Source organism: Balaenoptera acutorostrata, chromosome 12 (genome assembly GCF_949987535.1).
Source record: "Balaenoptera acutorostrata chromosome 12, mBalAcu1.1, whole genome shotgun sequence".
Classification (NCBI taxonomy): domain Eukaryota; kingdom Metazoa; phylum Chordata; class Mammalia; order Artiodactyla; family Balaenopteridae; genus Balaenoptera; species Balaenoptera acutorostrata.
In genome coordinates, this window is record NC_080075.1 from 86,352,864 (window position 1) to 86,365,007 (window position 12,144).

General features: G+C 34.5%; 1 protein-coding gene across 3 annotated transcripts in view; it reads left to right on the forward strand.

Annotated features, from left to right (window-relative positions):
- The window catches only part of ROCK2 (Rho associated coiled-coil containing protein kinase 2), a 147,619-nt gene that overhangs the window by 51,582 nt on the left and 83,893 nt on the right, over positions 1-12,144 (forward strand). For all 3 annotated transcript variants that reach the window (XM_028162237.2, XM_057557784.1, XM_057557785.1), the window contains exons 2-3: positions 8,762-8,843; positions 10,200-10,300. In XM_028162237.2, the coding sequence (XP_028018038.2) occupies positions 8,762-8,843; positions 10,200-10,300 (183 nt within the window). The remainder of the gene's footprint in view (positions 1-8,761; positions 8,844-10,199; positions 10,301-12,144) is intronic.

A 12,144-nucleotide genomic window follows, 5' to 3' on the forward strand; every position in this document is an offset into this window, starting at 1 on the left:
AGGGCTTTCTCTAGTTGCGGCGAGCGGGGGCCACTTTTCATCGCGGTGCGCGGGCCCCTCACCATCGCGGCCTCTCTTGTTGCGGAGCACAGGCTCCAGACGCGCAGGCTCAGTAATTGTGGCTCACGGGCCTACCTGCTCCGCGGCATGTGGGATCCTCCCAGACCAGGGCTCGAACCCGTGTCCCCTGCATTGGCAGGCAGACTCTCAACCACTGCGCCACCAGGGAAGCCCCAAATATAGTTTTATTAAAGAAGTAATTTACTATTGAGAATACAGTATATTTTCATTACAACAGTATCCAACCATATTTTAACTGATCAGGTTAGAAAAAGTGTGTACTTTATTCCAATTGTGTAGTAACCCTCTCTTATGGAGTAATTTATTTTGTTGCTTATTACATCAACTTTTCATTTTTTTTTTTCTGTGTGCGTTCCAAAGATACTTGGTCTCAAGAAAATGTATTTTAGTTTTTTACCATATTGTTTTTCATAACATTTCAGCCATTAGAAAAATCCAGTGTTTCCCAATGATGTCTGAATTAAAAACAAAAAAAGAAACCTTTTTTTGATGTTAAAGAAACAAACAAGTTTTATTTTTTTATTTTAATAAAAAATAAATTAAAAATAAAAATAATTTAAAAAAAGAAACAAAACTAAAACACAAGGCTTTCAAACATTTATCATTAAGCTCAATGAAAATTTGTAAAATTCTGGGTAGCACACAGGCATTAAATATTATGCAAATAATTATAGAGATTTTTTTTCATGTTCCTGTTGTTTAGGTTTTAAATTGTGATGCTTCAGTCATTAACATGAAATATGAATTTCTGAAAAGCTTTGTGTTCTGCAAAAATCATGCACCATAAATAACACGGCTTATGAGAATAATAGAGTAGGAACAGACTGTGCAAAACCTATACAAATTTTAACCATAACACTAACAAAAACAATAATTCAAATAAAAATAGCAACAAAGTTATATCTCTGCTGGCATTTGTACCCAGCATCACAGACATTTGAATATCTGTAGCCTTAAACCCTGAGGCTTGAGCTTTTTTCTTTGAGATTTAGGCCTATGAAGGCCTTTATTTCTATAGCCTTCTTTATCAGGTTTTTGCTTGTTTTTAACAAAGGAAAAATATCTTCTCAGCTTTTTCATCTGCACTTGTAACCTTACTAGATAGCTTAATGTCATGAACAGTGTAGGGGTTTTTGAAGGTACTATTTGTACTTTAGTAAGGCATTTCTGCGTGATATTTGGCTTTTTTCTTAATGTCATCCTGTATTGCTAAGGCTTTCTCTTTGACTTGAGAAAGCTTGCCCATCATTTAAAAACATTAACAAGCTGGAAAAAATCACATATTTTACTTAATTGAATTATTCCCTTACTTTCCAGTTACATGTGGGATAATTTGTGTTACAGAAATTCAGATTATAGCAGTACATCATTAATGACTATGGATGTAATTCCATATTTCAAATAGGCTTTAGGTAATTTTTAATTTGGGGGGCAGTGATGTGATTAGCTTGCCATTGTTTTTAGCCCCATAGTTTGGGAAATAAGAGCTTATATAAGGAGTAGGTTAAGAGTTAATACTGCCATTTTCTTTCTGTTTCTACTAATTGCATTTTGGTATTATCTTAAATCTGTGATTATATACATTACATTCACTTTAAAAATAGCTTTATTGAGGTGTAATTGACATAAAATAAATTGTACATAATGAAATTGTACAGTTTAGTAAGCCTTGGCATATGTCTGCACCCCAAAATGGAATGCTTTTTAATCTGCTTGGTAATCTTTCTACTAGTAAAGTTTTAAAAATCTGGGTACATGTAAGCTGTAGTATGTCACAATTCAATGAAAGCTAACAAGAGTGAGATGTTGCTGAAAACCTCTATGTTAAACTTACAATTTTTTAAGCTTAAATGTGTAAAATTGTAATATTTTCTTCTTGCACCTCAGTGGATCATCTTATACATTCCCATTGAGTACATTTACCCAACTTGGGAGATTTCTGAGGTCCGTTGGATATTTGTTGGACACTTGGAAATATGGTACTGAGTCCCAGGGTAGAAGTCAATAGAGCTATCAGCCATAGAAGATGGTTCTGAGAATAAAGTTCACATATGTGTTTGTTTCGCTAACTACTCCCTTTGAGTGTAGGAGAAATTATGGCTATTTGTGAGTTCCAATTAAGGATGATTTTATGTTCAGTGTTTTTAAGTAATTTTCTTTTAAACCAGTGATACTAAGGTGTCTCTAAATTGACAAGAAATTGTTCCTACTTGAAGTACTGTTATTGCCAGAAATTGCTCAATAAGCAGAGGAATTGTGTGTGAAATGATGGTAATCAGCCTTTAGAAACTTTAGATTTGCCTAAACTATTAGTTTTCAAATTGTTTTAGCAATGAGACCTTTCCTCTGCCAAATAAAAATTTATAGACTACCAAAATGTAAAACAGACCAAAATATAGTGCATTAGATTCCCTTACCAAGACTTGCTCACTTCTTCTATTTGTAGGGAAGTGCACATACAGTGGACAGAAGAGAGATGGGACAGATATTGAATCTAAAAGGTTTTAAATTTTTTTCTAATTTTTAGAAGTGTTACTAAAAAAAAAAAATTCCTCAGATGTGTAGAAGAAATACTGCTTCCTGGGTAAGGAAGAGGTACACCTTGCTTCTGTAGTTCTACTGAGAAGAATATTTTGCTTTTTCACTAAAAGTAGGTGGGCCAGGGACTTACCTTGTAGTGCAGTGGTTAAGAATCCGCCTGCCAGTGCAGGGGACACAGGTTCGAGCCCTGGTCCGGGAAGATCCCACATGCCGCGGAGCAACTAAGCACATGTGCCACAACTACTGAGCCTGCGCTCTAGAGCCCGCGAGCCACAACTACTGAGCTCGTGTGCCACAGCTACAGAAACTTGTGCGCCTAGAGCCCATGCTCCACAACAAGAGAAACCACCGCAGTGAGAAGCCCGCGCACCGCAACAAAGAGTAGCCCCTGCTCGCCGCAACTAGAGAAAGCCCGTGCGCAGCAACGAAGACCCAACGCAGCCATAAATAGATAGATAGATAGATAGATAGGTGGGCCATTGAGTCTGTACAGCTACATAAGTAGTCAGAGGGAGAAAAGAGCATGTTCTTTAAAAACAACCACTAACAACTATTTTTGTTTTGCTGAAATGTTCTTCACTGTTCCTAGTGGTAGTTGTATGGGTAGCAGAAAGAGCTACTTCTGATTACAACTTTTGCTTTTGTTATGTACCAAAATGGCTCTGTCCCAAAACACTTTTCCATTTCCTAATACATTCCTTTTCCAGTGGGGGTTTTTATGAGAATTAAATGAGAAAGTGATTCTACTCTCTCTGGCACAAAGTAGCTGCTTAATGAATGTTGATTTCCTAGTGTGATTTGTGGGTATATATTTTTGCCCTTTAATTTTCCTGTGAACTTGGTTTGTAAAGTACTTGGTTGTACCTTAAGAAGTTCATTGTTTAGATTTGATTAATATTTGACTGGAAAACTGAGGATACTATGTTTGTGAGTATAATGGATGTGATACTGAAATATTTTCAGTGATTGTTTTTATGTGGGATATAAAATGAAAGAGTTAAATCTCTGTAGTTTTAAAAAATATTAGTGAGAACTGTAGTGACATATCAAATAATAGTGACATGTCTAATAATAGGGAAGAACAGTTTTGTGTTTGAAATTCTTTTAATTCCATCTCAGATTCACTCAGCAGTGCAGTTCTACTTCTCCTTTACAATTGCTGGATTGGTTTTAAAAATTACAAGAAACGTATTTTTCTTCACTTGGAAGATGGGATACAGAATATAAGGTTGTATGACTCCACAAGACCCCTTCCCTCCCAGCACTTCAAATACAAATAAGGATTTAAAAGTGTTTGGAGGATAAGTCTCTATAATAGAAAACCTTCGTTGAAATTTAGCAAACATGGGGAGTTTTTAACTAATTTTTGTCTCATACTTCCTCTCTGATGAAGTAGACAGTATATTAGATAAGGTATGTGAAAATGCCTGAGAATAGTGATGGCATACAGGTTTTTAAATGTTTTACTGTTTATTTGCCCCTGTGATGTTTTTATCTTGTCAGTTAATTGATTGTTGTCCAGTACATCCAAAACAATTTTAATGATGTATAGCACACACACACACACACACACACACACACACACACAAAGTATATATACTATATGTATTGATATATAGCATGAAAGGCTTAAGATCAGTGGGAACTGTATTCTTTGTTCAGAGGTTCCCCTTCCCCACAATTCAGAGTTCAGGTTTTAAACAAGTTTTTGTTATAATATTCCCTTAACTGTTCTAAATACGAATTTTACTCTCTTAGACACCTATTACTTCATTAATGTACCACCTATATTGTTTTGTAGAGAGCTTTAAGAGCTGATTTTACTATAGCTATAGGTAAAGATTCATAAAAGCAAACCAGAAAACAGTTCTTACGCTTTGTTAAATTAGCTACTCAAGCTTATGGTGAAGTTAATTTACATCACACAAAATATGTACAGGACACTTTCACCCAGTACTCTTTAATTTCTTATTTTCCTAGATAACTTTTTTTTCCTTCAAATATTCTTTTTTGATAGGGGACAGGATAAATTTAGTTTGTCATTAATTTGGTTGACAGACCTTAAACTAATGTACTTACAAAGCTATATTGTAAAGTAAGCATTACGTATTTTATTCATCCGATGTTGATAAGTGATAGCAGATTAGTTAATATTACTTAGATTTTTCTAGGTGAAATAGAAAGTGTACTATAAAAAATAATTGGCGTATACATAAGATTCAGAACGTTTTCTGCATGCTTATAGGGGGCTTTAAAATCTATATTTTATACGCTAGCGATGGATTTGTTTGGCCCCACTGTTTTTACTTTTGTGTTTGTATTTGGAGTTGTAATAACAGAAGGCGAAAATGTAAATATTACAAATTCATTTACATGACACTTCCTGGTCACTTATCTGTACAGCAGATACACAGAAATATGTTTCCTATTTTGTTGTCTTAACTTTAAAATGTGGATATTGTTCAGTACTCTGTTAGAGGAATAACTTTATTAACTTTAATTTCAGTAATAAAGTATAAATGTTTCATAAAATTCTAATTCTGTCACTTATAAAATGTATTGGCTGGGGCAGGTTTTTTAACCTCTGTAAACTTCAGTTTCTGTGCCTACTAAATGTGAGTATAATAAGAGTACCTAGTTTATACATTGTTGTGAGGATTAAAATGTTGATTGCTTGAGCTGTGCTCAGCACATGGTACAAAGTAGTCAAGAAAAGTTCCTATTATTAATAATAAATACTGTATTGACCTGTGTAATTTAGTTATAGTTTTTGGTAGATAGACTGTAAGGTATCACATAACTTATGGTCAAGTTGAATGCTTGGTATTATTTAGGGTCTATGAATGTGAACTCACAGTAACATTTTTTTTTTTTAATTTGGCCGTGCACTGCGGCTTGTGGGATCTCAGTTCCCCAACCAGGGATTGAACCTGCGCCCTCATCAGCGAAAGTGCGGAGTCCTAACCACTGGACCACCAGGGAATTCCCAGTAACATCTTAAAGGAGGTTTTTGTTTTGTTTTTTAAAACATGCAGCAATTATAGAAAAACAAGTGCTAAGAAAGTGGTGAACGGTGGTTTGGAAATAACAAATTTATGATCTAAATAGCTTTTATAGAAGTCACTGATGACCTCAAAGTGTCTAATGTCTCAGTCTTGATTTACTTGACTTACCAGTCATATTGATTTTGTGGATCACTCTCTCCCTCTTTGCTACATGCTTCACCTGGCTTCCAAGATACCACAGCAGTCTTGATTTTCTCCCTCCTTTACTGCTTGCTTCTCAGTCTCCTGTACTCCACAGTCTCTTAATGTGGTGTATCCCAGGACTCAGTCCTTGGTCCTTTTTTATTTGTCTACACTCACTCCTTCAGTGATCTTATCCAGTTTTATGGCTTTAAATACCACCCATATACTCACAACTCATAACATTATGAAACTTTCAGCTAAAAGATAATTTGCTGCATTTAACAATTGAAATTCCTAGAAGGATGTCTCCATCATTTTGCTTATCACTTTAGACATTCCAGGTTGGTGAAGTCTTTCCAACCTCCTTCCTTTTTTTTCTTTTTCTTTTTCTTTTTTTTCTCGGTGGATGCATTTTATTTGGAGATTTAAAAACAATTAGATATTTAGAAGCAGTTTATAGTGAGAGTAAAATCAAGTCCAATACTTCATTCCTTCATGGCAACTAAAGTATAAAAGGCTCTGTGTTCAGGAAAAGTTAGGAAAATAGGCCATTCTATACATACTTTTTTCCACCATGATGATTGTAATGGGAAAAATTGGGTGTTGGCTTGTACCTGTTTATTCAGAGAGTAGGATAAATCACTTTTCTCTCTGCTGTCCTCTGGTGCTAACTTTTTACATACAGGCAACCCAAGTCAGTTCCAGTATTAGAGCTGATTCACATATTTTAAACCAGTGATATTAGAGATGCGGGAGATCTGGTAACTGGGCAAGCTCTGGGGGCTTAGCTTAAGAGTTTCTTGAAAGCTGTGTCTGATCTACCTCTTTATGCAGTTTCATATGAAACTTGGGCAATAAGATTTTTTTTTAGTGTCTTTTTAGGAGCTGGGATTTTCACTCCAGCTACCGTTTTCCCAGTAATCAGTCTGGTTTTCGCCCATTACCACATTTAGGTTCTTTTAATTCTCAATTATTGGTCTTACAGCTTTCTGCCCTGAAATCCAGTAGATCTTTGTGACTTTAGCTCCTACTTTAGCTCCTACATTGCTTAGCATTTTTCTTTCTCGTTCTTGAATGTTTTGTGGTGGTGGTGTTTTTTTCCTTTCAGTGGGGCTATGACTTTTAAATGTTCTCCTGTCATTTCTGTGCATTTGAAAGTAGGGAAAGGGACAAATAGTGTTAATTTTCTTCATTGCTTTGAAGTTTTGGTTGTAGGCTTTTCTTTAATATAAGTTTTATTCTTTTAAAAGTTTCTTTATCTTAGCTTTAGTATCACTTTCTGTGAAAAGAATCACAGTTGAAATCACAAGACACTGAAAAAAAATCTTACCTCCTAAGGTTTATATGAAACTGCTTAAGGAGGATGGTCATAGACATAGGCTTTCATTCAAGTCTTGAGGTAATCCAGCAACTGTAACTCCATATCAGTTTTGTGTACTGAAAATTCTAGTATCTTTTAAAAATTCAGAATTTGTTTCTTAAAAAGTGGTACTAAATAGAATAAGTTTCAAATGTAAAAATTTATAAACATAGAACCTTAAGTATAAGTGTAAATATATAAATATGTATTACCCCTCATTATCTTCTGATGTAAATTATTAGCAAATTAAGGTATTTTTTAGTATTATTCAAAAATAAATATTACCAAAAAAACTTACTGCACAAGTGAAATAGTATGTGATCTTTAAGAAATGGTTTAAAAAAAGCAAAATAGTATTATTGTTGAGTTGAGCAACTGTTCAAATGTTCCAACTGTTGAAAAAGCTCTCTGACTCTACACTAGTGGGGTATATTATGGGAAAATATTTATAAACTGATTCCAGTTTTTTCCTGTTTATTTCATCTTTGTGTAACTCCATTTCTCTGTGATAACTTTCAGTTCTTCTAGAATTAGTAAATTAAAAACTCAAGTTACCTTTCTAAGTTTTGCATATAATTTTCCCCACATTTTCTCCCTACCCAGATCCTCAAAAGTTCTCTTTATTACTGTTTTGTTTTCTGCAATCCTCCAGGTTCCTTCTTTCCCCTTCCAAGCTTCCACTGGTGGTTAAGACGAGGGAGATGAGTTAAGTATATTGAACCTCTAAGATTTAGGTAGTATTTTGCTACATCGTTTTCTAATAGCAAGACCTTGGGCATGCCGAAGTCACTTAATCTCTCTGAACTTTAGTTTGTTTATTTTTTTAAATGAGAATATGTCCTTCTGCCGTCCTCAGTTACTTGGGGATGAAACAATATATGCACTAGTGTTTTATAAATACTGTTTTCTTCACAAGCATATCCATTGAGTAATTTGAGACTTGGTTTGTTTCTTACTAGTTTTTTTCACTCCCACCAACTTATATGTATGTACTTTTTCATATTTTGATTATAAATTTAATGCATGCTTGTTGTAGAAAGTCTGGAAAATACAGAAAACTTACAGAAGAAAATAGAAACCTGAACAGTGCATCATCCTGTTTTCATGTTTTTAGGGGAAATTTAGTTTTGAGCCTGAATTTCCTGAGGGTAAAGATAGTGTCTCACTTGTTTTTAGATTTTCTATTCTTTGTATACACTAGGCACAAAATTAATGCTTGTTGAATGAATGGGAACTTAGTCTGGGTGTATTTCTTAAAGTAAAAAGCTAGGTAAAATTTTACTGGACATTGGAAGAGAGAAAAGACATCTGACTAGCAAAAATAATAGTGGATGCATATTTTAAAATAACATTTTTCTCTTGGCTAAAACTACAATGGAAAACATGATAGGGTCAACCCCAATATTCTCTGGCAGAGTTAGGAAACTATTTAAAGCTATTGGATATGGTGCCACTGGGGGCAATTTCAAATCAAGGTGGATTAACATTAACTCAGTGAGAGCAAAACAATAAAATTTAAAGGCTTTTTATCTTGAATGCTTGAAAATTGTAACAACTTTCTTTTTTCTCTTTTTATTTTTTTGTTAAACAGGATGGCTTAAATTCCTTGGTCCTTGATTTGGATTTCCCTGCTTTGAGGAAAAACAAAAATATAGATAATTTCTTAAATAGATGTAAGTATGTGTAAACTTCATATTTGATCATATGACTCTACTTTTGATAAGAGATTTATGTTTAATGAATATTATTACAGTCCACAAACTTATAACTTAACTTACTAAATTTAAATTTTTTTTAGTTTGCCATTTGATTTATTTAAATACTAATATTCTTTATTTCAAAGCAGAATTGCCAAATCAATTAAAGTATGTAAAGTAGGTAAAGTTCAAGGTTTTGATTAAATTAAGATTGCTTAGAATTTCAGGACAGGTCATTTATGGCAGTTCCAAGAGAAGTTTTCAATTAATGTTAACAACTCTAAGACTTAGCTTTACATTACCCAGAAGACTTAATGAGCTTTATGTTTGTATAAATGTAGACATTTCAGTCTAGCTAATGAAAGATAATGTGATAACAGATATTACCATAAACGTAGTAACTATTAATATATGCCAGTATTGATGTTGCAGTGAAGTTGTAAATGAAGTTGAATTCTGAGAATAAGAAATTCTCAAAATAGGGGCTTCCCTGGTGGTGCAGTGGTTGAGAGTCTGCCTGCCAATGCAGGGGACACGGGTTCGAGCCCTGGTCTGGGAAGATCCCACATGCCGCGGAGCAACTGGGCCCGTGAGCCACAATTACTGAGCCTGCGCATCTGGAGCCTATGCTCCGCAACAAGAGAGGCCGTGATAGTGAGAGGCCCGCGCACCGCGATGAAGAGTGGCCCCCACTTGCCGCAACTGGAGAAAGCCCTCGCACAGAACCGAAGACCCAACACAGCCATAAATAAATAAATAAAATAAATAAACCCAAAGTTAAAAAAAAAAAAAAGAAATTCTCAAAATAATTGTATACACTTTATGTGAACACAGTATGCTCTTTAATTTGGAATTAATCAGAGACTAGGCTGTTTTCCTAATTAAAAAATCTTATCTATAGTTATCAAATCTACAATATATGATTACTGTTTTTCAAAGAAGTAAGCTACCAACATTCATGATTGAGGTTAGCCTTGCGTACTTTCATAGCAGCTTTCTGCAGTGATTCAGAGTGTACTCCAGGATTGCCTGGATCATCACAGTTTCAGCTGTCATATAACTTGCCAAGTAACAGAGTCAGAAACAGAATAGTTTAACTGCTACTTTTTGGTAGTCATTAATGTGTTTATATTTGTTAAACCAGAGAGTTTTTGTCCTTTGATGTAAAGTGTATGTGTCTTAGAGTTTTAAATAGCAACATTTAAAAACTGACAGATTTAGCTGGAAACAAAGCCCAGTTTCTTGAAATAAAAATTTGTTTACAAATATGGTGATTATTTTAAAAGGTTGCTTATAAATGTGATTGATATTATGGTGATCTTTTTACTGTAGATGAGAAAATTGTGAAAAAGATCAGAGGTCTACAGATGAAGGCAGAAGACTACGATGTTGTAAAAGTTATTGGAAGAGGTGCTTTTGGTGAAGTCCAGTTGGTAAGAAAGAATTTGTTTTGTTCTTTTTATTATTTCTTTTAATGACATGGTTTTGTGAAACATTATCAGTGGCCCTTGAGTAAATCTAATTTCTGTGTCCAACCATGTCAGAAAATTAGTTTTATGAGCTTGGTCAAGTCATTCCGTCTCTGAGAGCCTCAGTATCTTCATCTATAAAAAGAGATAATTGTGCTGTAAATACCAGGTCTTTTCCAGCTCTGAAACATTGGGATTTAGAATAAGGCCAACTTGGCTTCACTCATGATCTGCCTAGCAGTTAATATTCTTCCAGAACTACTGTGTTTTTATTTAGTATGTTCAGATTAATAACATCTCTGCTTAATTAACTGAGATTTATTTAGATATACGAGAAACCCAACAAAGGCATTTTAATAACTGAAAGTAAATATAAAACTTACCTTTGTAGGCCAAAGTGGTAGCGCTGGAAATACTTCTAAATGTTTGCGAATATTTCAAATATTTTATTTAAATTATTATTATATGAAGAACTATAATGTAATATTCCTATTTTCATCACCCGAATATGAAACTTCTTTTTTTTTTTTTCTTCTTACAGTTAAACTATGGAGTCAAATTCTGTTTTTAACTTAATAGTGCTTTACTCTTTCTGATGGAGCACCAAGAAAAACTGACTATGTGCCAGCATGGGTTTCTCTAGGAACAAGTCATGACAGACTAACCTTTCGTCTTTTTCTCTTTCATTCTTTCTTTCTTTGATAGGTTTATTGAACTTGCAGATCAGGATAGTGCAATAGGTGTAATATATATCCATAAGATATTTGAAAAAGTCTGACATACTTAGGATGATACGGAGAAGTGTCAACGAATAAGCATATGGATAGGGAGCTTTATAACTACGTTAATAGCTGTATTCTAAGGAGCCCGATGAAGGCATGAATGGTTCCTTGGACAGAGATCCCCAAGGTCAGGTTTTAGGATTCTTTCCTCTCCTATTAAACATTTTATTAATGACTTGTATGGAGGCAATGGTGGCATGTTGAATAACTTTGCAAATGAGTTAAAACTGAAGTATGAAGATGAGCCAAAACCCAGAAATCATCAAATGGGGAGGTCATTAGCCAAATAGAAGTGAAATTTAACCAGGATAATAACCTGTACTTGGGTGTGAAGAACTCAAGGAATAGATTGCTTAACAGTGATTATGAATTAAAGAGCAGTTTTCCTGAATGTAAACCAGACAAAAGTCATTGGTGATGTGGCTACCCAAAATAGTAAAGTTTGGATGCTGTAATACATTTCTAAGATAGTAGAGATAGGTTTTTCTCTAATTTGAGATGACTGGGCCACACCTGGCATATTTAATCCACTCTAGATGCCCTGTTGCCCTGTTTTAAAAGGGACGAATAATGCTCAAGCACTTGAAATAATGCCATCTGAGGTATGGCTGAAGGAATTGAGACGTTGATTGGGAGTAGATTTGAAGAATGGGCTGCCTTCGAAAGTAATGAGGTTTTGTTTTTGTTTTACTTTTGTTCTTAGTCAGTGAAAGTGCTGAAGCTTCAGCTGGTAGAATGCTCTAGTGAGTAGGGTGGGAGATTAGATTACATGACAGTTGATATGAAAGTTTCTATAAGATAGGGAAATTATAAAGTAGTTGAATCCTAGCTCTGCCATGGTCGAACTCAAAAGATCATGGTGAGTTCAGACAGATTTCTCAATCTCTCTGAGTTCCAACCTGTAGAATACAGATAATAACAACTATGTTATGGGGGTTGTTATGGGAAACTAAATGAATTAACAAAATAAATAAGCCTGGTTGTAGTGTTCTCTGACTGTTAACCATTATTATTATTTAGTATTTG